Raw genomic sequence first — 27,897 nt, forward strand, 5'->3', positions numbered from 1 at the left:
TCTATTTAAATGAGTGGGGATTGGGGTTAAGATGCTAGGCTTGGGTAGAGGGAGGGGTGAGAGCATTAGGCAGGAATTTAGCAGCGCAATATATAAAGTTGTAGCAGTGCTGGGTTCGACATCAAATAAAAACTGACGGTGAGTGCTCGAAACAATAGAGAATTCTTTATTATCCTTGTCCTTCAAACCACTCAATAAAAGGCAGGATAAATTAAGTTTTTACATTAGACGCCTTAGGCTTTATTTACGCAGATAACAAATAAACATTCGATACTCGAAATTTGATGCTTACTGTAATTCTTAGAGAACTAGGTCTAACTGCTAGAAGAAAGAAAACAATTTTAAGTCTAGAATTTGTATAAAAAGGATCTCTATATTCGGAAACTTGGACTAAGACTCCAAGAAGTGTCAGCGGAACAAACAATGCGATCTTTAAGTGAGTGCAATTTACCTAATTAAACCTTAAATTAAACTAATGCCTTAGACGAAACACCGTTCGGATGATAATTCCAGCGCTCTCCATGAAAGGACATCCATGAGGACCACTCATGTCTTGTTCAGGGCCACGAGGAGGAAGATTAGCCACTGGTGGAGACTGCTGTATCCGTGACCCAGTCTATGGAGGCCGGCAGCTGTTGACTTTATTGCAGAAGCCGAGTATTCCCCTGAAAAAAAATGTTACTCAATTTATTAAAACTTTCACTATTTTCCTAATTACTTAAACTTTATTTTCTGTCAGTATATCAGAGAGCTGTAGCTGAAAACTTTTGAGTATTTTTATAATGCAAAACCAACGCTATATTTCTGTCTTAAAGAGACAATTTTAGTCACTAACCATCAATTGCCTTTGGTTATTTGTTTATTACTATCTTCCTCAAATTTATTTATTGTTTATAAATCAATGCTTAAATATTATATTATTTATAATATTAAAAAGGGAATTTTTCACACCTGGTGATTTGAAAGTTGAACTGGAATAAATTTTCCTCACTTACCGCTTAGGACATGCAATTGCATGGAAACTGCCTCGCTGTTTTCCGGCTCACACGTGTAGTTGCCGGAGTGGATTTTGCGCACGAGCGGAATGACCAGTGATCCAATCTGCAAAATCGAAATTCGTGAGGAGTCCTCCCAAGACCGCCACTTCCACCCTGCTCACCGTGTTCCGATTGTGCTCGGTGCTGCCGAAGATGTTCCTGTCAATCTGGGTGAACCAGCCGCTCTGGGCTCCGCTGGCCTCGTTCTCGGCGGTCACCTGTTGGTCTCCGCGGTACCAGAAGATGTATTTGGGGGCCTCCAGAGTGCCACGTACGATGCAGTGCAGCTCCACCTTGCTGCCGGCCTTCACAAAGCGCTGCCGATCGCCGATCAGCTCGGTTCGGGGTGCTAAGGGTTTTCAACCGAAGTTATATATTGTCTTTATAATACTTTTTGTACTTTTTGTTTTTTTTTTTTAATTGGAAACCTTATTTAAAGTGCTTTGATCGAAACTTTAATAGATCTTTAAATTTAATTTATGTACCTGAAAATAGTCTGCAGAACTTTGGAATCTCAGGGGTTAGTGGTCTCTACTAGACAACTTTTAGCAAATAAATTAAGCTCGACTTCCTTCAAGGAAGATTTACGGTTGTTTTCATTTAAATACATAATTGAATTTTTGCTATATTGCACTGAAAACGTATATCTGGGAAATATCTGGGTAAACCAAAGTAAGGAAAGACCTTGAATCTAATTTCCGCACTTGAGTGCATAAGTGCTTAAAACCCAAATGGTTTGGATGCAAAGCAAAGGGATGGCTTGGAGTTTGGATGCACTATACCTGCACAGTAAAAAACTTACTTAGTAAGTTAGTTTGATTCATTATTATAAATTGCACATATTATTCGAATTTAAAATCATCAGTTTTTCATTTCACCTTTTTAAATAAGAAATTGTTTAACTACATTCCAGAATTATAAAAAATATTTCCGACTTAAAACATAGGTACATTTTTTACTTTCTGTGTAGGACAATTTGTCGGTTAGCAGTCGTTTCACTTACTTATCACAAACAGCTGCACCTTGGCGCTCATTTTGGGCTCCGTTGCCAGCTGGCACTCGTACCAGCCGGCGTCCTCCAGCTTCACGTACTTGATTTGCAGCGTCCAGCTGAGGCTGCTGCTGTTGCTGTTGCCTCGCTCCAGACCCCCAGTCCCTCCTCCGTGGGCGGAGCTGTTTCCCGGGGCAGCCGAGGGGGCCGCCGAGGTGGAGAGGGCACCTCCTGGCGGAGTCGTTGTCGATGCCGTCGACTGGAGCAGGGATGCAAAGCGGGCATCGTTGATGAAGGTTGTGTGATCCACCGCAATGATATGTTCATCTCGCAAGCGCACCCAGGAGAGCGGTTTCCCGGAGTGCTGGTTGAGCTGTGGGTGGAAAAACGAATGAGTAATCCTTCTGCTAAGTCTTAACCGAGCTGTACAGTGTAGAAAGTAGATTAACTAATTGTATAAAACAAATAAGTTGGGGGGAGTAATGAATCTTGTGGTATATCTTATTTTTGCAATGTTTATGAATATTATTCATATTATTATAAAGCTCTACCTTTAAGGTTCTAAGTTAGAGTAAGGCAACAAAATATTTTTACCTTTAAAATCAAAAATAAATATTATTAAATGACCAAAGTACGTAGTTATTTACTAAATCTCCAATTTTTTAAGTATTGAATAGCAGTTCTGTGCAGCTTATTCATGAAGTTATTACTAAACTTTTTTTAAAAAATTAAGAAATCAATGGTATTAAAATAGTTGGCGACTGATTTTTAGGCATAAATCCTTAAGTCCTTAGCCATTTTTTAAACAAAAGCAAAAGGAAAATATGATCTAACGGACAGTCTAAACCTAAAGCCTTCCCCCTGACCATTTTACAAGCTCTAATCAAATTTATATAATTTTGTACCTGGGATGAAATACCTTTAAAAAATATAAAAATATGTATTTAAAACTCAAGAGCACAAATTGTAGATGGGATTACTCCATCTGAGAAACCCTGGTCACCACTCACCTTGCAGGGCAGATAGGCGTGCTGGCCAGCTTGGACGGTGGCGTTTAGCGGGGGCAGGCTGAGCTGCCGGCGGGGCATGAGCTCCCGCTCCTTGGCCAACTCCTTTTCGCGGCGCAGCTGCTGGGCCTTCTGCTCGCTGTCGTAGGCGTGGAGCCGGGGCTGCTCGTTGGAGGCCACAGGACTGATGGACGAGTGGTTGTACTGGGGATGCGCGGCTCTGGAAGTGGCATTCCGCAGCAGGTGCGGCAAGTCGGCGGGGATGAATTCGGGGAAGGGCGGCAAGTACGTGGGGATCGAGAATCCTTTCGTCAACGTGGCGGTGTCGGGTCTGTCGCTCCAGGAATCCCCCGCCGTGGTGTCCGCCTCCTCCGGCTGGCCATCACTTAGCATCAGGACGGCGGGTCCTGTTGATCCTGTGTCCATAGCCATTGCGGTTGTCCCCGTCGTCGGCGGGGTAATTAGCGAGGCGTTCTCCACCGGAGTGGCCGAGGCTGCCAGCGCTGCAAAATAGGTCAAGAATGTTGGGCAGCACATCAGTTGGCGATCCTTATTGAAGTTTTCACTGCACAAATAATTATTTCAGGCTCTGTCAAACTGACAAACGAAAAAGTCGCAGCTGTCAGTTGCGGGTTGGAAAACGTCAAGGGGAAAATGTGGCAGTGTAAATACTCTTTCTGCTTCGGAAATGATTTTTTATGATGCACAACACTTAAAACTTTAAACAAAATTGATTCCAAACAAAAACACTAAAAACTGACTTTAAAAATTAAATTCTTTATAAATTATAAATGTCCGTTAATCTATTTTAGGGAAAGGATTGTTGCAAATAAGCCCAATTATATTGAACTCTGTAAATCTATTAAAATTATGTATGTAAGTAAAATTATGTATGTTGCCCATATAGTATAATTAAATTTTAAACACCATTTACCAAAGAGTTTTTACTAGATTAGAGTGCATCCCAACGCAATACAAAGGGTAAACTGTTTTGCATTTGACGAAACAAAAAACTGATTGTTTATCTCCCACCATAAAATTGAGCGCATTAGCCAAAGCTTTTTGTCTATTAATTGACAAAATTCGAATTATTTTAGAAATTTTATACATTTTTCAGCAGCATATTGCAATGCATCATGGAAAATGCAAATTTATTTGCTCAGGGCATTTGGTTCGATTGCTTTTCGGGTCAAGTGTTTGGGGAATCGTGGGTGTCGCATCAGCTTTTTCCGGGACGCAGAACAATCTCGCAATTGATGGGCCATAATTTCGTGTGAATTTATATTTTGTCACAGCAGCTGCAATATTCTGGGCATCGAGGAATGGGGCTCAGGCGGTAATCATCAAAGGGGAAATTATGAAAAACTGAATTCAATTTATGGAATAATTTTTGGTGTCAACGAAATTAATGGTATTTAGAGAGGTTGAAGGGTGATTTTGGAAAAAGTGCTGATATAGAAATAATCGGATCAAATTAGCCCGAAGCTAAAATCTGCATAATCATTCTCTCTTATTAACATAAAGTCTATATACTTTAATTTCTGGGATAGTAACTTTTCAATGGGTAGATGGAATTAATGAAAAAAGACTATGCTTAAGGAAAGCATAGATAATGACAAAACTTGTTATTACAAATAGATGTAACGCTCTTGTGTAATGGTAATTTTTTATTGCTTAAATTTTGGAAATTTTAATAAAGATAATGTCACTGCGAGGCAATTCTAATAAAGCTTTTGCGTTTTATAACAACAAGGAGATATGGTAATGTGGAAAAGAACACACTTTAAAATGAAATTCCCGAAACGGCAGCTGCGCCCGGAAGCGAAGCACTTCGGGTTCCCCCAGCAAAGCAGTCCTTGCAAGATGTGCCACTTCTCAGGACTCCGGACTCCGGACAGACCGGAACGATTACTCAGAGCGGCTCTGGCCGTTTGTTATCACTGCCACGAGTGTCAGTCTGCGACGCCGAGAGAAATCACTTTGCTTGTAAGTGGGCTTTGCGGCTTGGCGCAGGAATCCCGGGACATGGCGGTGACCCAGTCGGTTGTCCACTGGCTCCAAGGGGCGGAGGACCTGGGCGAGGAGCTCGCCCGCCGGAGCCGCCCAGTCCTGCCCTCCGTGGCCCGCCTCTGCCTGGTGGCCACCTTCTTCGAGGACGCCCTGCGCCTGTGGTTCCAGTGGGCGGAGCAGCTGGCCCTCCTGCAGGACCACCACCAGTGCTCCACCGCCCTTGCGGTGGCCATGGTCCTGCTCAGCCTGGTGGGGCAGCTGGCGGGCTGTGCCCTGGTCCTGCTGCACCTCTACACTAATTTTGCGGTCACCCTGCTGGCCAGCCTGGTGCTGCTTCAGGTAAATCATAGAATTGTGGGCTCCCCTAACAACATCTAACATCTGACTTAATTATACCCTTGCAGAGGGTGATATATATGAAATTATATATAATTTCCAACCTAAAAATCTCTTTTACACTGATATAGGCTCACATATACGAAGTTCCGCTGGAGCTGCATTTGCTGCTCCGGACCATCTCCCTACTTGGGGGCTTACTGCTCCTCCATGTGGAAGATAAGGAGGCCACGGCTTGCCGGATCTACAGAACCAGTGCTGGACTGCCCTTCCTTGAGAGCCGGCGATCCCAGCACCTGATGCAGCTCACCGGAAGGGTTCTGCTGGCCCTGATGTATTTGACCCTGTTCCAGCAGTACTTCACCATGGCAGCCATGGCTTTAAACTGCTTCGGCCTAGTCCTGATGGCTTTCATCGTGATGGGCTATCGCACCCGTCTGGCTGCTCTGTGCCTTTCCCTGATTTTGACAGTGTGGAATGTGGCCACAAACGCCTGGTGGTCAGCCGATGAGGACACCATGGACCTGCTCAAGTACAATTACTTTCATACACTGTCGGTTGTGGGTGGCCTACTCTTGGTGGTGGTCCTCGGTCCAGGAAATGTGTCGGTCGAGCAGTACAAAAAACGCTGGTAGCCCTTTGTGAAGTAAAGTAATTTAATAATAATAAATACTAATAAATACATCCAAACATCGAAAATTTATGTAAACCTTTTTTGGTTATTTTTACTACCCTTTTCAAGTCTTTGTCCTGTAGGACATTAAATCGCACTTTAATTATTTCTTACTAAGAGTGACTTGAGTATGTATTTTTTGGAAAGATATCTTGCTTTTCAAATTTGTATAAAACCATTAAAGAATGCCTGTTTTAATTTTGTTTGGTGTTAACTATAATCCCCGTCAGGATTATCCCACAAATTTGACAACACACTGTACTTGACTCCAACTGCGAGATGTTATGAAACCATGGTGCTAGCTGGCCGAACTGGTCAGTATTTCGCGTCCTTATTCTGATCCAATCAAGCTTTGAGCTCGCGGCCACATTGCAATTTTATTAGAGCATAAAATCCCGCAGATGGGCCAGAAATTACCGAGTCATGCCCCCCACATTATACATTCAGCACTGGCTGAGGACATTTGGTCCATCCTCCCATCCTCCCACACACCACACAAAACCCAACACCACCCCCAGCCACCCACTGCCGCCCACTTTTGGCGTCGCCCCCCCCCCCGTTCCGCTGTCTCGCCTCGGGCGGCAAATTTACGCGCAGCACAACAAATAACAACTAAGTATTTATTATGTAAATAATATTATGCCAAATGCCCACACAGAGCGAGTCTCTGAGGCGGAGGACTACGAGTACAGCAGAGTTTCCGCCCAAGTTTACATTTTTATTAAACGCTTCGCTCGAGAACAATTCGCAGAATAGTTTTCCACTTTCCACTCTCGAGTTGCACAGCTGCAGGCAGTTTCCTCCTCTAAGTAGCTGATGTACTTGGCTTTAAGTAACTTCATTTTTGCAAACTTCCGGCCCATGGGCCAGTGCATGAATAAGATTCGACTCAAGTTTAAACTCGGGTTATGGGAATTTTTAGAGAGATATGTGCGTCTATTTTACTATTACTATTTACAGTAACAATGTGTATCTATATAAACGTTAACTGTAAGAACAATTGAATTTAATGATTTTTTTAAAAACATTTTTAACATAAACTTGCAGAAAGGATGGCATCCGTTTTCGGACAAATACTTAATCAAAATAAAACTGAACTAGAAACTATATTTAAATATTATACCGAGCCGTTGATTAGTTTTTAAAATAAGAACGTTTATTACGTTTATTGGTTTAGGAGCATACAAAATTGAATTCTTAGCCTGAAAATATTTTTATTTATTGTTTTTATTTTATTTATTTTTATTATGTAAAAATGTTTACTTATAGTTACATTTAACTAAAGATATCCCGCCTTCAAACCTTATATTAATTTTCCTGATTTTTTATTTTAGCTCAAGAAATTTATCCCAATAGAAACACTACTCTATTTAAATGTTTTAGAATTATTTTTAGAAAGAATAATAATTAAAGCGGGTTTTATGTTATGTATAAAAACTTGGATATGGACTAAATACAACAGTTGCTGGGTACCAAAGGATCCATAACCGACTTAGAAACAGCTTTAAACTTTATTCCCTTGTGAGGATTTCAATTTTTGTTTTGCAGCCAGCATATCTGTGTAATTAAAAACTATTTGCCCACAAAAGTTTATAAAAACAGAAACCGACAACAACTGGAGGTACAACAAGTGCAAGAACAACACCGATAAATGAGAGCTACCACGGGTGGGTTTGTTGTGCGGTAATTAGTGTAACTGTTCAGTAAACCACATAAACTGATTTCGGTTTTGGGCCTGGCCATTTAACTGCCCGGCCATCCTTTCCGGCGCTCGTCACACAGTTTGGGCAAATAATTGAAATCATTTAAGGGGTCTTGAATTATTACTTTGTTAATGTTATTGTTTGCCGTCGCATTGTTAGGGCCATAAATTTAAAATTTCCACTCAAACGGTTGAGCAATGATTGGTGCAAACTTTCCGGGTTTTGGGACCCAGGACACCGAGTATAGAAGCCCCCAAAATGGAGCAGCAGCAGCAGCTATAACATAATAATTCAAGTGGGGACTTTTGGCGTGGGGCTGCTGGTGGAAACTTTATCTTTGTCGTGGGTTCTGTCAGGGAATTTCGCGCGAATTTCGTATTCATTCGAGTGCAAAGTTGAAAAAGGCCAAACCCAGTCGGAGGGAGGGGTCGTGTCTAATCGGACTGCCGCCATGAGATGATGCATGGATTATATCGTTTGGAAACTGAACATCCATTGCGACACTGCAGGAATTAAAACCAAATGTTGCGGGACTTAACATTTCAGGGATTAGGCATGAACATTTAACACGATTTGCCAAACAATTCGGCTAGTCGAACATTCAAATTTAAAGCCTTTGTTGCTGTGTTCGAGCTCTTTCAACTGTTCTTTGGTTTTCGTTTATCGCTTTTTTTTTTTTAATATGAACAGTTTTGAATTGTGTGTGATCCAGTGCAATATCTTAAACTAAGAGACCCAGTTGCAACACACCCACAAAATAGAAAAATACAGTATTTTTAGATGAGGCCATTTAATTTTCCATTTAAATCAAATGTTGCAGGACATAAAAACCATTGACAAACATTGTGTACAATTTCAGCAAGTTCAGCATTAAAATTTAAAGGTTTTGTTGTGGTTTACCTGTTCTAAATGTTCTTTAATTGTCAAGAAGTAATATTGACATCATTTTAAATTGTGTGAGAAATAGTGCAATATCTACATCTTAAAGACTATGCAGCAAAACTCATCACTTATTATCATCACTCATTTGAAAAAAAGTGATAAAAACATATATCTATGTAGGAATTTAAGCCAAAAGTTGTGGGACTTCACATTTCAGGGATTAGGCATGACTATTTAACGCGCTTTGGCGAAAATAGTGTACAATTTCGGCTTAAATTTAAAGCTATTGTTGCTCTGTTCGAGCAGTTTTAATGTTTTTTATTGTTCCAATACATATTGTTTTGGTTATATTGTTTAAACTTTAAAGCAATAAAAGCACAATTCGGAATTGTGTGTGAAAAAGCATAAATAAAATTCTAAAAGACTATTCAGCGAAACACATTCCAAAAAGATGGGAAAAAGTGGCTTTGAATGTTAATTCAGTATTTTTAGATGAGACTATAAAATTGTCCAATTTGTTAGGATTTACCAACTTGCACGGCTAAACTAATTTGGGAAAATGTTTGACCAGGCAGGGGAACATTGGCAGGGGAACTCCTCCAAGTCCGAGCCAAATTCGCTCTCCGCAATGCCATTTACGATCTTTGCTTTGTGCCATCATCTGTCCTCCTGCCAACCCGTCCAATGCCCCTCCCCCTCCCCCTTTGCTTCACAGGTAACACCCAATTACAACTGGTTAACATTGCTTTCGGGATTGGTTAACCCGATTAGCTGGTGCACTGCTGCCAGGACCCCATTAAGTTGGCTCAAACATAAAGTTCGGGAAAATGGCCAGGCGGAATTGGGGGGAATGCGGGGGGCATGTGTGCTCGGGGAAGTTGGTCTAATTAAGCGCCGTTCTGGACAGGCTAACAAGCAAGTTAAACACACACAGACCCATTTAATTCGTTTGCGCGATTTCTTTTATTATTAATTACATGCGGTACACATAAATTTCACTTTGCTTCTTGTTTTTGGCAACTTTTTCGTTATTTATGCGCTCGCTGATAAACCGAAACTCGTCCAACTGGAAAAATGGCGATCCTAAAGCAAATATGGGTCTCGCACACCCAAAAGCTTTCGAGGTTAGATTTGATATGTTGTATATGCTGGGTGCCACTTGAGCTGAATGGGGGCATCTGTCTACCGGAGGTATTCAACGTGGGATTTGTATTCATTAAATTGTGGGTGGGCGGAAATATGTTTTTTTTTTCGGCACGTGGAGGCGCACTACATGTTTTCCGCAAGAATTCACAAATAATTTCATTACAAAAGAAGATTTTATGGAGTTATAACATCCCTCTCTCTTAAATTATAAATTCAAACTGACATTCAGGTATCTCGTGGTAACTTTGAGTTATTTTAACATTTTTTTTGGTGTCCTTAGAGACCATTTAGTTTAAGTTTAGTTCAAGACACATAAAAGAAATTAAAAGCAAAAGTTGATAACGTTCCCCGAGTGTATACTAATATAAAAATATAAATATATAAAAGCTCAATTGTTGTTCACTTTCAAATGCTGACTGTTTTTTCTTTGGATACCTTCACCCACATTTAAATTACAACTGGAGGGCTAAAAGCGATCCAACTTCTTGACTATGTCGGCGGCAGGGGGAGCACCCTCCTCCGGACTCCTGAAGTCGGGCAGATAGTTGACGGAGCGCGAGAAGTTCATGGAAACCGTGCCGACCGGCTGGCGCCACGTGTTCGCCTCGTGCGGCTCCAGTTCCTTCACCTGCAGCCAGCGGCTAAACAGCCTCCGATCCTTGGGGGACCACGTGGAGAGCTCTGCGCGCAGCCTCGTGGACTGGCAGAAGGTGAAGAGCAGAGGCTCGAGGACGGGCTGGTGCTGCCTCAGGTTGAGAAGGCGCCGCAGCAGGGGCCCCCCTCCCGCTCCTGGCAGTCAAACAGGTCCAGCCTCCTCAGCATCGGATGAGACGCTATGAAGCTGTTCAGCCTGACCATGGTGCACCGCCGGAAGCTGACCCGCTGGCAGCTCAGGGGCAGCGGGGGTCCGGTCACCTCGGCCAGCTTGCAGTTGCTCAGCCGCAGCTCCGTGAGGGCCGTGCAGTGGTTCAGCTTCAGATGGGAGAGGTCCAGGGGAGTCACCAGCCAGGAGCCGTCGAAGCTGAGGGTCTGCAGGGCGTAGCACTTGGCCTGGACGATGGCCAGCACGGTGGGCAGCCAGTCCATTCCCGGCCACAGCTTCTGGCGATGCAGTGTGAGGTGGGTCAGCTTGGTCAGACAGACGATGGCCATGGGCGTCTTGATCTCCAGCGGCAGCAGCAGCACCTTCAGCAGGCGGCAGAGTCCTATGTTCTGGATGTCGTACACGATGCTCTCCCCCCTCCTGCCGCACAAGGTGAGCAGTTCCAGCTGCGGACAGTTCTGGAACAGTTTATCCAAAACTTCCTGGGGCACGTTTCCCAGCGAGAGTCTGCGCAGCTGCTGCAGCACTGGCAGAGGACCAGGGCAACCGAAGATCAACTGGTTGGACGGCAGCTGACGGGGTGACTCCTCTTTCAGTATGACAAGTTTACTGTCCTGGGTTTCGATCGACTGCAAGGAGTCCATCCTCGGAAAAAGATGATTCCAGACCAAAGCGATGACGAACCTCAACCAAAATTAAAGAGTGTAATAGTCGAAGGGTTGTGAGTCGTGAAGCTCTTTAAAATATGTTCTCCAACCCTTCCCAACTACATTGTAAGTTCTCCAGCCCTTCAGGGCTACCGAACTCAACGCGGTGAGCCCGCTATATATACAGCTTCTAATTTCTTATTGACAAAGTTTATTAAGATCGGTAGTTGAGATTTATACGATACGAAATTCTTTTTATCTTTGCTGTTGCCTTTCAAATAGCTTTATGCTTGATAGCTAGTAAATGGTTAAATTAAATGGCGGACTTGGAACTAGATTATACTTGGATCGATAACAAAGCGATCAATTTTTTAAGATTGTTGATTGTTGAAAGATCTAAATCTTTAATCTCTGAACAAACAAAAAGGATACTGAATTCTGTCATATTTTGAAGCGCAAACCAATTTTATTCGTCTTTTCCTGTATCGATTTCGTTCTTAGTTTAATATTTACTGAACAAACTTCTGAAAATCAACGAAAATTTATATACAAACGGCAACATTTTATGCATGCTATAGTCGAGGTAATGATTCTGGTTTGAAAAATAACTAAAGATATTAACAATAGCTAAAACGACTAAGTATTAAAATACTTTTATCCCCCTATTTAGAAAAATTTGACAAATGTCATTCCATAGTTAAATGTCACTCAGCTGACGTCATGCATCATTTGAACGTTCCGATGTTAATCGCCTTTGATTTATTGCGAACTTTAAAGGTTCTCCTTTGGTGCCCTGGAGCCAGTGTCCGTTAAAGATAAAACGGCACGATTTCTTTCATGAAATTAAATCTGAAAAAAAAGGGTGGGACCTCTGGCTTTTTACGCTCGCCTGACCTAATGTCATTTTAATTTCCATGTGTGTACTCACGCCCGAGGCGCCACCAGATAACCCCTTCTGCGCCGTCTTCCTGCGCGGGAGTCGAAAGTGTCACTGGCTTTGTGGTAGTCTGACAGTTGAAAAATGAAACGCCGGACCGGCCATGATGTGGCCACAAAAACGGGCTCCATATGAGGCTCCTTGCCTCGGTCTCCCTGGCCTCCTTGGCGCCTCGGGGGTGGTGGCCATTGGTATTTATGTGCCCAAATAAAGCCGAAAACAGGGGGCTGGGCGGGGGTGGTCAAGAACTAGGCAGGAGCCCTTCGGACCAGGCCAAAATCATTCAGCCAAAAGCCGCACACGCTTGTCGCATGTTGAGCCGCATTAATTAGAGGGCATAACTTGTCATTTATTGGTTCGCAGCATTCGGCAAATACTAGCAACTTCCCCGCGGTTCCCCCGCTGTCAATTCAGGATCAAAACATGCATAATCGAACAGTTCGAATGGTTGTCACACGCACCCTTGGCAAAGGTACACTGCGAGAAACTGCAGTAACTATTGTAATCACTAGATCACTAGAAATTGCATTTAAAATTCACCATTGCCTAAAAAATCAGTATTCGAATTTTATTCAAGCTTTTGCAAATATATTACAAAAGGTGAGGTAAGTGAGTAAATTATTGTACCAAAAGAGTTACAATTGTTCCGTGAATTTTACTTAATAAATACATTTTATAATCAGGCGAAAGCAACATTTCACTTTTGAAAAGCGGACCAACTGATTTTCATCTGTGTAGAGACTGTTAACATGGGCGTCGCCAGGAGAGGGGAGGGGCAGCAGGGACTTAGGCCAATGGAGCCCGGACAGGGATTCCGGCCCCTGTGAAGCATTTCTCATTGTTGCGAGAGAAATTCACAAGCCGCAACCATTTGCATTCCCCACACAGCCTCCCTCCCCTCGCATTCCATTCCCCTAAGAAACTCTTCACATGGCCCGAAGCTGTTGGCAAGACCGAGCAGAGAAGTAAAAATGGAATCATAAATTCCGGCTCCTGCATTCCCATTCCCATTCCCAGTCCATCTCCCTGCTCCATGCTCCATGCCTCCCGTCCGGATCCGACCTACATCAGCAGCCGTCGCACATTTTATCAATGGTTGCACGTTTTGTTGTGGTTACCCTTCAACTCCGAGTGGTCACGTGGACTCCGTCATGATCTTGGCCCGATAACAGCTGATTCCTGACGAGGGTGAAGGCCTGTGATGGATTGATGCTGGCTTTTTGAATATTCCACAGAACATCTTGCAGTCAATGAAAATGACTTGATATCTTCGTAACTCCTTTCGATATAAATGACTGTGTTTAATGAAACAAAAATGTATTTATTTTGGATGTATTTTTCAATCAAATCGAGGCCTTTTTGGCTAACGAATCAGAAACACAAATTTTGAATAGGGCTAACACCGTAAATACCTTCAATCAAAATTTATTTAATTTGGAAATACACTTAAGTGGAACTAAATAATTGTTGCTGGCTCTAAAAGGTTTAATAATTTTTAGTACTACAGTTCTTGACGTATTTCTAAGAATTATTACCTTTATCTTTACCTTTGTATTTATTCTCAGGAACAAAATATTGGCTTATAACATGAGGTCCTGACTCAGGGCATTGGGTAGTCACATATCGACCTATTTGTTTGCAATACCCCAACCTTATTTCATGTTTTCCTTTTGTTAAGTCCAAATTGACGACAGTGGGCCGAGTTCGACTTCTGTGGCATTCTGCCCTCGCACACAGCAATTACACCGCTTAAGTGCTGGAGCGCGGGGGAGTGGCCGCCGGTGGGCGGTGGGTGGAGCAGGAGGACACGCCCATTTAGCACTCGACTGGCTTCGATTGCTTTAAAGCATTTCCCCGCCCCGGTTTTTCGCAGCCTTTGCTTTCGTGCCTCCTGCTTCCTGATTGACGATTGTTGTCTTTCGCATTGATGTGATGACTGCCGTTGTTATTGCTCACAATTTACACACATGAATAAACAAATTCATAACAACAGTCACCGCGGGGCGGTTTTGTTAGGCTAAATATTGATGTCGGGCTCATTACGGACCGATGCGAAAACGTGGCCCAAACATCCTTGTGTGTGTCCATTAGGGGACAAATACTCTATATGTAGTGCCTGGTTACAGCACTCGTCCAAAGCCCAATTTATTGTCTCAGTAAATACACGAATTAAGTGGGGAGTGTGGGGAGATATACTACCATCGAAATGGTTATCATGAGCTCTTTTACGACGATCATAATTGGGAGAAACTCTAAGTAACGAGTTTCGATGGCTCTTCCCACAATCCAAATGAAAAACGATGCTTACTATTTTGGGGTAAAATTTAGATGGTTTTTATTGCATTTAGCTGTGCTGGATGGGATTTGTCCATTTAAGTAGGTTACAAATTGAATTTAAATGATTTTTTAAGGGCAAACGTTGCACTATGAATGTCTAATCTTTCCTATTCTTATTTAAAAATTGTAATTGTGTACCAGAAACACGTCATCGTTCATTAGCACAGCGAACTTTTAAATTTTTTTGGCTACAAAAAGAAGTTGAAATTTAAAAAGAACAAATGCTTTATTAGCTATATATATATATAGCTTAAGTTCTCCACTCGACGATTATAAGCCAAAATATTCAGAACCCATAAATGTCAATAAAGAACTTTTTCATGCAAAAACATATGGCCTCCATGTGAAAACTTGGAAGACAATCCAGAGTTAATTAATTAGGGCCACGGGCTATTTATTAGTCTGAAGTATCGCCCTGCCTCCGAATTGAGTAAGCTAGAATTTATTCAGGGAGTACCGAGTTCGGGAATTATTTTGTGATTCCTGAGCTGGAGCGTGAAATTTATGGCCTCTCAACGAATTCGGCTAATGGCTGTATTAGCGACGCCAACTCTTTGGCTCCACTTAGCGCAGTTATTTAATTAAAGCCCGGTCTCCCGGTCCTTCGGCCCCTTCGGCCACGCCCATAGCAGCACCGCCCATAGCAGGAGTCCCTATTTCATCCGCTTGCCCCGCCAACGGTTATGTGTTTTGGCCATAAATAAATTAAACGTGACATTTGACCGCCATTTGTCTTGGGAGCCGTTCTATGGTAAATACAGTATCCCCTGTATAAAACATAGTTGAATTCTTCGCCCGCTCCTGTTTTGTATGCGGTCCATGGTCGTGGCATAATTAACAGAAACGGACATGGGCGTGGCACTGCCTTTGACCTTGGCTAGTGCGCTGATTGATGGCTTAAGTGTTATTTGAGTGTCTACTTATTTCTGTTCTCGCTTTGTCCCATTGTTTTCCACAAACTTTGGCTGTTTTTGCCGCTGCCCGATTTAATTACATCACATATGAGTGCGGACATGGGGACGGGGACGTGTGTTGTTAATGATATTGCCTTGGCACTGCCAGCAGTTCGGCTGAGATTGATTAGATCTGGCAGCTGGGGCGGGCAGATAGCGCCAAACAAGATGATAAATATTATTCGGCAATTATTCGGCCGCAAGAACTTTAAGCGCCTTTGGAACCGAACAACTGAAGGCCAAGTTTTGTCAGCAAATACTCAGTCCGGCGAAATGCATAAATAAACAAGTGTGCCCGGAATATTCGGGGCTTGCCATTAAAGTGAAATTAATTCAAGGCTGGAGTTCACTCATGCCCAATCGGAAAACTCTCGTTATTTATTCAATCCCAACTTGCGAAAATTGCTCAGAGATTACGGAAAAACCTGTAATTGTACCGAACTATCAAATAGACGACTTGACGAAAGCAATATGCACAGACAGCTCGACCGGTTGTTCTTTCCCAGGGGGAGAACAATCACAATCACATCACGCATCCGACCTGTTGAACAGCCAGCCACCGCACCCCATTCGCACACCCTTTGCACGCACGAAATTTAATCAACTCGAGATTCACAAACAGAGTTGGCTGCCGGGCCTGCTGCTCCAATTAGGCTGAGCTAGAAATATGCCAGGCATTTTCATAAACTACTCGAAGAGCGGAGGGCAAACATCGGCAAAGAGCGGGCCAAAATCTTCGCACGCTGCGTATGCGTAATGAGTTTCTGGCATCGAAGTGCTGGAGGATTTCCTGTCCTCCGGGTGACAGGTGTCTGACAATCATATGGGCGCGTGTGTGCGCTTGACTAAATGAAAATTTGCACTGCACGATTAAATTAACTCGACAAGCTTATAAAAATCGTGCCAACGAGTTGCCAACGACAATGCAGCCAAGCAAATCTCATCATGTAAATTAAATTTGGCAAACGCTTCACTCGACACTTGCACAGCACAAAAATGTGCGAAATTGAATTAACTATGCATGCAAAAACAAAGCTTAGCGCCCGGCACACACACTTGGCAGTACAGTACAGTACAGAACAGAACTGAACAGCAGGCACATGGCACATGGGGCAGGCAACTCAACTCGACTCCACAGAACAAAACAGTACGAAAAGAGCGGCGCACGTAGCCAAAAAGTTGGCCAGGGGTGTTGGGATTTCGCATTCGCCATGTACATGGGACAGATTCGCAGGGTGAATCTGGAGGTCCCTGGGGCGTTCCTGGAAGCGTTTTTCCCGCGGACTCGTGTGCCAAAGGGATCAAGAGATTCCTGGGTAGTTGCATGCGCTACTGGGTGGCTTTCGGGTAAAAATCCAGAGTTGGAAAACTCCGATTGCGAGTGTTAAACTGTTAACGCCGCCTCCAGAGTTGGAAAACTCCGATTGCGAGTGTTAAACTGTTAACGCCGCCTACGGAGTTGCGATTCGTGCGGAAATTCGAAACAAATTTTCGTAAATTAATGAAAAAGAGAGGGTACCTCTCTAAAGTTGTTTTTTTTTTTTGTTTCTGAAAACCCAGTGCATTTTTTAAGCTTTGAAATCGGATATAAAACTTGTTATCTTATGCTCCATTTAACGTCAATTCAAACTTACTTTAGTTTTATTAATACATATTGACGATAAAATTTATTAAAAATAAAATTTATTCATACCTACGAGTCGTATGAATAAATGTTATTCTTAATCGTTTAGTATGTTGAAATCTAAGCGATTCTCGCTCCTAAGTGTAGAGGATATCGTTGTAGTTTGGTGATATATAAAATGAAGAATTAAATATAAAAAAAAAAACAAATTTAAATTATAAACATAGGTAAGTACGTACTTATAACAAATATGCAAATAATTATCTTATTAAAAATGTTTTCCACTTCGCAGTAGAGTGCGTAGTGGAATCGGCGGTGAGCTGGGGTGTATAGTAAGCCGGATTTTCGTATCACCCTAAGTAAAAGAAGTTAACACTTACGCGCTCGCATGCCACGAAAGCTGACAGCTGCCAGGAATGCCAACAGAATGCTGGCAGCTCCGGGGCTCCTCCCGGCCAGGACGCCAGTGCCTCCCGCGCAGCGCTCCCGCTCCCGCTCCCTCTCTGTCTCCCGCCAGGACATCCTGCTCGGCGAGGGCATCTGTCGGATGTCGCACCTGGGCGGGAACTTGGATTGGTTTGGGACTTGCCCGGATTCGTATTTATTCCTCTCGCAGCTAGTTAATCCGAGTTTCGCCAGCCAAGTAGCATGTCATTCTGGTCGCGCTGCGTGCTGTTTGCTCCTGCGCTCTTATTTAATTATTTGCATTGCTTTTATGAAGTCTTCTCGCCTGAATTTGCATACCACATTTCCCGCAGAGGAAGGGGTTGTACTACCGCGGACGTGACTGTCTCTCTCCGGGACTTTTCTTTTGTTTTTGTTTTTACTTCACCGAGTCAGACCGCAGAGAACGTATGTTTTAACTTATTTCTTGCTTTATTTGGCCAGGCCAACCGCAGCAGCCAGACTAGAGAGGCGAAAATATAAGTTTGGTCCGAGGCAGTGAGGAAACCACCAAGGATGCTGTTAGCATTCTATTTATGTGATAAATGGATATTTATCTGGCTCTGCCTCTGGGCATAAGTTTCGGCCCGGCTTGATTATAAGTCAATAAATTAATGAATTGCATGGTCCTCCTCTTCCACTCTCCATTAGTTCCGCTTCCTCCACTTCTGCTGACTTTGGCAAATTTTTAATGGCTTCCTCTTTTTTTTTTGTTGCCAGAAAAGTCGGTTTGCCCGCAAAACTGTGTCGTCTCCTCCGAATGAATGCCAGAGCCTTATTTATCCGGCTCAGAGCTGGTAAATCGAAGCCCCCACATAGCAAAAAATGGGTAATCCTAATGCATTATTGCACTCCGAAATGTGGGCCAGTCGAAAGGATGTTTGCTGATGCGGACTTACGTGTAATTAGGAAAGCTAAGCAGCAAATTGATATTTATTTTTTGAGCGAGAAAAGAAACCTCTAAGCTTTTCAGGTATTTTAAATGCTCTTAATGAACGACACGCGATCGTATGGCTGGCTTATAAAAAATGTGGTTAAAGGATTGGAATAATACTATAATATTCCGTACTGAAGACTTCAGGCTTAACTAAATCTTTAAAAACGTTAGAATATTATACGAACAATCTCATAAAAATGTATATTTTTTTGTAATTTTTTCAATGCCTAAACATAATTTCTTGAAGCAAATATATAAAAATGGCTTGATATGCATTGGAATACCTTTTTTTTAAATTCAAAGCTTAAGGTTCTTAAAATTTTAAAAGTGCCGTACACTTAATTCTTTGTTCAATTTGTTATTGAATTATATACAAAATCATAAACGTAAGGTGATACCAAGCGTTCTTGGTCGTTTATAATGTTCGAGGCTTTCCGAGTTCCTAGAATTATTCCCCCATCTCTACCACCTTTGCCATTTAATCTGGACTAAAACGATATAGACTCTATTGTGAGCTTAGTGTCCTCGGTAAAGGAACTTCCAAAGAAATACTTGATAGTGGTTGATGCCTCACTTTTGTCGAAATTCCCCCAATTAATAAACGTTACTCGACTGTGGGGATATGTGATACTTTTGTTGACTTTCCCTGCGTTGCCAAGCACAAAATCCTTTTTCGTTTTCGTTGGTTTATCGAGTTTTTTTTTTAGAACTGCTATCCAATGTCTTGGCCAAGTCTGGCACCTGATTCAACGCCTTTATTGATTCGCCAGCTTCATTGTTTGCTGCAGCTTCCCACGGCTTGTTTTTCGCCTTTTGCCTGTCTAATGATACCGAAGACCTGGGGATTTGGCGTCTTTGCACATTAATGAGTTTTAAAGTCTGTGTGGAAGAGCACGATTCCTGAGTCGCTGAGCCTGCTCCTAATCTGATTACGTTTACATATATTACATCATATGCTCATCAATATAGTCAAATTGAAATAGATGGGGACCAAACAATAGCACGTGCCACCTTGCGGGGAAGGTGGATAGAGGGGGGGGATAGGGGGTAAGGGGTTCGGGCCAGGTCACATCTTTCACTCCATTCACATCAGTCAAATCCTTCACGTTCTCCTGCGTCCTTTTTTCATTTTTCACGTTTCGTGGATAGACGACGACGCAATCAACGTTTGACGGCGTTTGACTTTCGATCTTGCCTGGCTGCCTGCCTTTGTATCTGTATCCGTTCTAATGCGCAGCAATTTAAAATGTGATTTTCTTGATTTATAAAGGACACATTGCACTCACAGTCGTATCTCACGGGATTTCACATTTCGCACATTTCGGAAAATGGGCGGCATTCTTGCACTCCACTCCACTCCACTCCTCAGCACTTCACATTACTTTATCGGAGGGCGGGGGCGGGAACGGTCACGCCCACATTCCAGCTGGCACACATTCGCACAAACAAAGAACGGTGCCCCGATGAATCAGATTGAGAATCAGGATCTGATTTTAAGCTGGGGATGCCAAGTGCATTCACTTTCGAAGCATCCAAGCTTGCGCCCGCGAAACGATTCAAACTTGTGCCTCCTTTTTGGGCTTTTCAAATCGCGCGCTTCTTTTTCCGCTCGACGTCCGCCGCCGTGCCATGCAAATTTCAAACTGAATCCAGAGCATTTCGCGATTCGCAGTGTGCGTGTGCCAAATGGTCCAATTTATTTCACATGATTCTTCCCCTTTGTTTCACAATGTTTCGTCCTTTGCATTCGGTTCGTCCCGATGTTCTGGTGTTCCAACTTCCCCTTTCGTCCGTTCCAAATCGTCTCCTGTAGTTTTACGCCCGTTTCGTTTCTAAATCATCCCCTCTTAGAGTCACATTTCCATTGTTCCTCTTCCCCGTTTCGTTTTGGGCGAGGACACGGATGACAATGTGAACAGTGGAACAGGGGTGTTCCCCGACTGTTCTCAGTCTGCTGTAAGCGGACCCTGTTAACCGTTTCGAATCAACAGGCAGTTAAAACCAGTATTTACTGTCTTGGCACAAGGAATACACAAAACATGAAAACAATAAATGTCCACATTGAATCATAAAAAGAGATCGAATAAAAATTAATTGTTCTCATAAACAGCCACGGAAGGAAACAAATTTGTATTGTAAAAATTGTATTACATACATATGTTACGTGTTACTTCTCAAAGGTTAATTGTTTAACTGGTTTATGCTGGTGACAGTCAGCATTTTCTTCGCAGAAGTGAAACCATTGACCTGCCTTACAAGGACTTTTATTTTATTAAGACTTTTTAGTGAACAAAACAAAATTCCTTCAATAAAGCCGCATTTTACTGTTACTAATCGGTGATTCTCTATTGACTAAGGACTGATGAAAATGTTGTAATTATTTGTATTCCCGAAATTTCCACACAATTGCGTAAATTTTTCCTATGGATTCCTTAGAGCGTTTTGATATTTGTTCACGGCATTGAGGGTCAGAAATGGGTATAATTACAACATCGATGTCATAAAAAATTGCAACAAAATCATTTTATTTTTTGACCAAAATTAAGTTAACAACTTGTTACGTATTTTTCACGTTTTTTAACATGTTATGTATTCGATTACTTATTGTTTGAAATAAAATGGAATTTCTGTTTATTTGCGAGTGAAGTTTGTTAAGAAAACTTACAGATTACCCAAATTAATTAGTTTAATTGCAGCTTTGAAGCCTGTTTCGAATATTGTTCATCCTTTCGATGAAGTTAGTCGAGACGTTGAGCCAGAAATCTTAGGTCCCTGAGAAGCCGTTTAACATAATTCAGAATATTATTTATCCATCCTGTTTTAAAATAAAGCAATCGCTTCTTAGCTTTCTTTCAGCTCGCATTGTTCATTGCACAATCGTTTTGGGGCGTAATCTTTAACTGATATCCTTTGAGCAATCTTGGACTGGTTCCGTCCGACTCTTTGCATATTAAATTCGCATTTATTTCCGCCATTCCGCAACTCAATTGCACTGCCTGCCGAACAAACAAAGCCTTCGCCTCTCATTTCTCCCCAGCTGCAGTTATTATGTTTCGCAGTGTCGGTAGGCAAAAGGTAATAAGAAACAAGTAACGACCAAATAATTGAGTGCACGCTGCACAAAGGATCCTCGCGTGGCGACGGGAAGGATGTTTTTGTGATACATTTCCCCCTGCCCCCGACTTCCACCTTTTGCCATTGTTTTCCTACGGTCGAGCTAAAAGTGAAATGCATGTTTTATTGGCATCGCAAAACAAAAGCAGAAACGGCAGACGGCAGACGGAGAAACTTAAGCCAGCAAAAAGATTTTGCATACCCTCGCAGGAGGTAAGGCCAATTAACTGGCCAATAAAATACGTCTCTTGCCATAAATCAATACTCATATGAAGGCGTTCTTTACTGCTCCTTGCTGCACTCATTTATCAGTATTTGGGTAAAAATATGTTCGCTTATAATTGCATTTTAAGTCGGGACTTTTTGATTCCTTATTGTAATGTTCCTTAAATAATATTTAAGTGAGATTTTTACAATATTATATATTTATTTAAGTGATAGGATCGTAATGCGTAGCTTAGCTACCTATTTTTACCTATTTAATCCGAGGAGCAAAGCGTTCTGTGCAGGGATAAACCCTCAAAACGCAAAGAGCATCCAGTGCAGCAACAATCGAAAAGTTTTGCCAAAGCGATTTTCATATTACAAGGTAGACACAATGACTCAATGGGTGCTTAACCGAGGCACTGGCAGAAGTCATTAAAAAATAAAGCCCCTAAGAGGCATCCAATTGAAAGGAGCAACTGTGCAGCGTCCTCTTCTTCTTCCCCTTCCGAATGATATATGGACTATATGTCTGGATCGTGTTCTGTTTGATTGTCGGCTGCTCATCCTCAGTCAGTCAGTCAGTGACTCACTTTCCAACGACCTGCGCCGTCATTAAAAACAGTTTAAATAGGGCGCGTTGCACGCTGCGTATACGCAATGTTCTGAGCCGTTGCCTTTTATGACAGTCATACGAGCCAGTCGGTTGCCGGTTGCTGGCTGATCCTTCCGCCCGTCTGTGGCACCTGCACAGTTGAGCTGGCCAAACGACAGAGCACTCGCATTTAATTTAAACAATTGGAGCCGTGCAATAGCCATAACTTTTGATGAGGCTGCTGCACAAATTTTGTATGCAAATTTAATTAAAACTCCTGACTTTGCTCATAGTTTATCATCAGCAGCAGCAGCAAGGCCAAAGCTCCCAGAACTTTTCGAACACTCCATATTTACTTGGAAATGCCCATCAATGATTACTTGACTCAACAAGGGATGCGCATTCCAATTGCTGTTTTTGACCCCAAAGGATTGTTGCCCAAACAATTATAAGAAATTAATTTCTGAAAAAGGCCCCAAAATACCTAATAAATCCCGAGGCTGGCCTGAAAATGGATTCATCTTAAATTTTGCGTTCTTCAACAAAGGCCAAGTTTAGGTATAGGCTGCTGCATTTATTTTGATTTTCTGAGTGCCATTTTGCACGCCGTCCAGAGTTTTTGAAGGCATTTCTTTCGGCTTTATTGTTTGGCTTTCTCGTGGCCTAGCAGTTGATAAAGAGTTTGTTGCTGTCATTGTTTTTATGCGAATTTTGGTTTATTTGATTTACTGGCAAGGAACGAGCTCCGGTTGAACTTTGTTTTCATTTCTTTTTTTAGCAGGCAGACATGCGTCGAAATACAATCATTTTCATGGTAGTGACAGTGCGCGTCGAAATGTTATTTAAATCCAATTCTAAAATGGAATTGTTCTTTTTAATGTGACTTTTTGGTGTTCAATTAACTGTAAGCTGAATGTTAAAACAAATAATCGCTTAATATTTAGATTTACTTACGTAGTAAAATACAGTACTGTCAGAGCAGAAATAAAAGTTATTGATCAACGAACAGTAACTAAAGTTAGTTGGGCAGTGTTTTAGACAGTAGTATAAATAAACTTTATATATTTTTGGTGTTCTAGGATATCTATTGAACGCCGAAATATAAGTTACTGTTTATTTTCACCAAGTTTGCATTGCCTTAAATGCATTTTTGTAACGCCCTTATGCCGAGCAGACGCCGCTAAATGTTTGCTCCGAGCAACGCCTTTGCATTTCAAATTTCCATGGCTCGGAGTTTTGTTTTATTTAGGGTTTGCTGGCTGGGGCTGGCTGCAGTACAAAATGCCGATTCCGATGCCGCGATGCTGGGTGAAATGTTGTGCAAACACAATCAAGTGGTAAAATGAGTAGACAATGGCTGGCGAAGATGGCAAGAGGAGCTGTCAGGAGCCAAGGGGAGCAGGGAGGCAGAGGGGCAGGAGCTCCAAACGACTCGGGACTACTTTGGAACTGTCGATACAGCCGGGCTCTCGAAACTGTATCCCGAATCCAGCATCCTTTCCACTCCACTCCTTACCACTCCTTTCCTTTCTCGGTGCTCGAGCCCGTGCTGCGGGCGTATAAATTGAATTGTGTGAAAATTTATATTTGTTTTGGCATTTTATGACACACTCCAGCGTGTTGCGGTGGCCAGATTTCCTCTACCCTTCCCTTTTTTAGCCAGTCTCCTGTTTCTGTTTCTGTTTCGGCTGCCGACTGTATCTGATTTGGAGAGTGCTTTGCTTTGAGCAGCCCTTAGAATACACCCGAAAATTGATTAAAGGTGCGATGTCTGATGCCGAATTTAAAATAGTGAGCCCCACTCAACAAAAAAAAGGGTTTAAGTACAGGAAACGCTTAAATTCTATGATACATCAATAAAAAATTGGTGTAAAGTATTTGTTTCATACAGGGTTTTTGCTGATCAAAGAGATTGTATATTCCATTCGGTTATTTGAAGAACAACATTTGTTGAAAACTTATTTAAATTTTAAATATGGTAAAGAGCATGATTGAAGGAATGCACATTTTTATGAACATTTGTTGGACTCAAAGTCGGATAAGTATTTCTGCGGCTTTTCTGCGAGTGCACTTGCCAATCAAATGCTGCGGAAATTGTGGCGAACTCTTAAAGTCTGCTGATTGGGTTGGTCTGTGTCAGGTTTGTTCCAACACAAAGCCCTTCGAGCAGACACCGAGTTGCCTGTTTCGACTTGGGTGGGATGGGGTGCAATAAATTCGCCCGAGCCACCTCTGCCCCCCCCTTTACCACCTCCCCATCCCCATTCCCATCCCCTCCCCCTTCGCTGCTGCCTGGTGAGGCTTGAATATTATGGCCATTTGCGGCAGGGCCAGGCACTAAGTGAGTTGTGGCCAAGTGGTGAGCGTCGAGCTGCTAAATCATACATACCGCAGATGAACGAACAGTCAGTTTCATGTAACATGTGTAGTGAGCATACTATAGGTGAGCCCATAACATATATTATATTATATAGTGTGCATTAAGTTGTGTTGTTCTCGGTTGGGGTTTGTTGTTTAGAGCTCTGCTTCGCCCAGTTTACAGGGGCTTTGGCACAAATGGGCTGATTATCTATGGAAACCCCTTCTCGAATGGCATGCGTATGAAATCCCCGAATTCACGGAAATCTCTTTGAATGCTCCACTGGGAGGGGACGAGGCCACTCAAAGGGCTTTCAATGCCTGTTTGCTCGCCCCCAAACCAAATAGTTCGTACTAATTATATCCACGCCATTGGAGCCTGTGGAGGAATCCCGCCCTTGTCAAAGCAAAATGTTTAATTGGCCGGCTTGGGGGCTCAAAGCTGCAATTAGGGAGCCAGCGAGGCCCCGAAATTGGCATTTAGGAACGATGTTTGCGTGAGTGTGAATTAATATTAATACATTTTTTATTTGCCCGCCATTTAATATGCATGGATTAAATAAATAAATTGCAAATCGGGTCAATTGCAATTAATTATATTTGAAAACGGCTCTAGTTTTGATTTCGCTGGCAATACCTATTTACACAGCTCCACCCCCACTCCACCCTCCCTTCCCCCAGGTTTTCCAGCTGCACTGCGGTGGCTTGTCCAGCTGAAAATTTGCATAAATAAATTATAAACAACAACAGGAGAATTGTCCATTATAAATAACGCGAGTTGTCCGAGCGAGTGCGCAGAGGGCCAAAGGCGGGCCATGACAATTTGCATATATGTTTTTATAAACACACGGCTCCATGTGTATGTTAAATATGTTTACCCTCTTTGGATCCAATGGGTCGGGGCACCCGATGTCCGATGTCCGATGTCCGATGCCTCCACTATTTGCCCGCCGCATAAATAGCAACGAATTTGTCGTTGTGTCAGTGTCTTTTTTTCGGCAGCTCCCCCAATGATATATTGGCCTAAAGGACAAATAGGCAGCACAAACAGCGCAGCGCATTTAAAATAAAATATTACACTGTGCAGCATAAATTTTGGGTCAGAGAATTTGACTCAACGTGGGAAAATGAAACTACTCCGGAAGCTATTGTTCTCGAGTGTTTATTATCTTCTTGCTTTTGATTTCAATTTAATTTAAATGGATTCTTTAAAGATCCTAATTAGCGTTCCTTATTTAAAATTATTAAGTCGAGTGCGTACTAAAGTTGCATAAGAGTTTCTACGTCATTTGAATGCAAATGGATTTTCTTTACCCAACTATGTGTCCAGGTGTTGATGTGTTTGGTTTTGTTTATTTTTTAAAGCTCTTAAGCTGCACATTGCGGATAGCCAACATTTTGGAAGCAATTTTTAAATCAGAAGTTAAAATTATATATTTTTCGATAGATATTAATTAGTGTGTTAAGTTAATTTATGCCAGTGATTTTACTAATTTCGTATTTTTTACGAATCTTGTCTGATCATGAGCATCAGAAATATTTTATTAAAAACAAGAAAGAAAGCTAGCTTCAGCAAGCCGAAGTTTTTATACCTATTAAATATGTCGAACAAAATACATAAGGGCAGAAGCTATGATGATTTTTCCTTTAATTTTCCATATTTTCGACTATTGTTCATATGACAGCTATATGATTTAGTCGTCCGATTTTGATGAAATTTAATTTAAAACTCAAGAGTCATTAGAAAACTCGATATTTCAAAAATCATGATTGTCTGATGAAAACCAACGATGTTTTCATTTTATTTCTGTTATTTCTATATAGATTTTTCGATCTTTCCTATGGCAGCTATATGATAACGTTGTCGGATTTTAATGACATTTTTTCTCGATTCAAGGGTTATTAAAAAACTCCATATATTAAAAATCAAGCTCATGGAATTAAAAACAACGACGGTTTAATTTTTTTCTATTATTTATATATATAATATAATATATTTTTCGATCTTTCCTATGGCAGCTATATGATAGAGCTGTCCGATTTTAATAATATTTAATCTGAAATTCAATAGTAGTTAGAAAAGGCCATCTGGAAGAAATGAAGTCGATCTGATCAAAAAGAATGGCGTAAGAATTTTTTATTTCATTCTCTTGTATTGAAGCTATCCGATATACTTTATGGGGTCTGAGATGTCTCCTTTATCTTTTCTGACTGACCTACCCTTTTGCTCTGCAAGGGTATAAAAATTCAAAAACAGCAACTGTTCTTTGAAATATTTAATTTATATTAATTTTTTTTATTAAGATAATTTTTTATGAAGATAATGACACGGATCTGAATGAAGGTAAAAGTAAATATTAATGTGCGCATACTTTGAAATCTGAAAATGATGAATTTGTTTAAATTTGGCTGAAAACCAGTTAACCTGCCTTTTAACCGCTCAACTTTACAACTGTAAACCCTTAACTGTACAATTAGCAGTGGTCTTAATTACTGAAAACGGCCTTGGGCTAATTAGTATGTCCACTTTACCTGATAAGTCTCCCAGCGAATCGCCCTATTATCTTTTATTTTTTATGAAACGAGACCCCTGACCGAACGAATCCCGTACAAACGCATTCGAATTTAACCCTCTGAACGAGTTCGAATGTCCGTGATTTTGGGTCAAAAAGGGCAGCGATAAAAGCGAGAGGAATGTACGGAAATTAAAAGAAAATTAAACAATTAAATAAAGAAGGCAGAGAAATCGTCATAATTGCATACCGAATGGTTGAGTACGTTGATTAAATGTGGCAACGAAAAAGGATAAAAACTGCGAGTGTCGCGACGCAGAAAATGCAAGGAGCTGCAATAAGTGCGCCGATATGGCATTAATATGAATAATAATTTATTGATTGTATAATGAAAGTATCGCAATAACGAGACTCTGGCGAGATTCCAGAAAGCAGGCAGCCGACAGAAGAGAATATAAAAATCCAGCGAGGGGCTTGGTGGTTAATTAAAATCACATTGGATGTGTTATTAAATATATTAAATGTTGTTTGTCTTAAATGGCGCCTGAAATGTATCACAAAAAGGCTTTACTTTCAGTCGTGTGTATAGGGGAAGTGCCCTTCTTACACTTAATTTAATGCAAAAG

The 27,897-nt window shown here is 41.8% G+C and overlaps 3 protein-coding genes across 5 annotated transcripts; 1 reads left to right on the forward strand and 2 right to left on the reverse strand.

The window, feature by feature from the left end:
- Positions 1–211: 211 nt before the first annotated feature.
- On the reverse strand, positions 212–20,100 carry LOC108090222. Of its 3 annotated transcripts, none has more exons than XM_017188817.2 (7): positions 19,870–20,100; positions 17,487–18,013; positions 3,039–3,538; positions 2,041–2,401; positions 1,160–1,386; positions 996–1,101; positions 212–665 (listed from the first exon to the last, which is right to left on the reverse strand). In XM_017188817.2, the coding sequence occupies exons 2-7, from the start codon at positions 17,644–17,646 to the stop codon at positions 547–549; spliced, it is 1,473 nt and encodes a 490-aa protein (XP_017044306.1). In that variant the 5' UTR covers positions 17,647–18,013; positions 19,870–20,100; the 3' UTR covers positions 212–546. The 3 variants fall into 3 exon arrangements, with proteins under 3 accessions (XP_017044306.1, XP_017044305.1, XP_017044304.1); XM_017188816.2 differs by having other exon boundaries at positions 19,774–20,100; XM_017188815.2 differs by having other exon boundaries at positions 17,487–18,464; positions 19,774–20,100.
- LOC108090223 (surfeit locus protein 4 homolog) lies at positions 4,881–6,084 on the forward strand. Its single transcript, XM_017188818.2, has 2 exons — positions 4,881–5,384; positions 5,513–6,084. The coding sequence occupies exons 1-2, from the start codon at positions 4,899–4,901 to the stop codon at positions 6,014–6,016; spliced, it is 990 nt and encodes a 329-aa protein (XP_017044307.1). The 5' UTR covers positions 4,881–4,898; the 3' UTR covers positions 6,017–6,084.
- LOC108090224 lies at positions 9,575–11,318 on the reverse strand. The gene is given in 2 exon segments (XM_017188819.2): positions 9,575–10,574; positions 10,577–11,318. Coding segments are annotated over 2 exon segments (999 nt in total). The 5' UTR covers positions 11,253–11,318; the 3' UTR covers positions 9,575–10,251.
- Positions 20,101–27,897: the final 7,797 nt, after the last annotated feature.

This window comes from Drosophila ficusphila, unplaced genomic scaffold (genome assembly GCF_018152265.1).
Source record: "Drosophila ficusphila isolate 14025-0441.05 unplaced genomic scaffold, ASM1815226v1 contig_791, whole genome shotgun sequence".
Lineage (NCBI taxonomy): Eukaryota > Metazoa > Arthropoda > Insecta > Diptera > Drosophilidae > Drosophila > Drosophila ficusphila.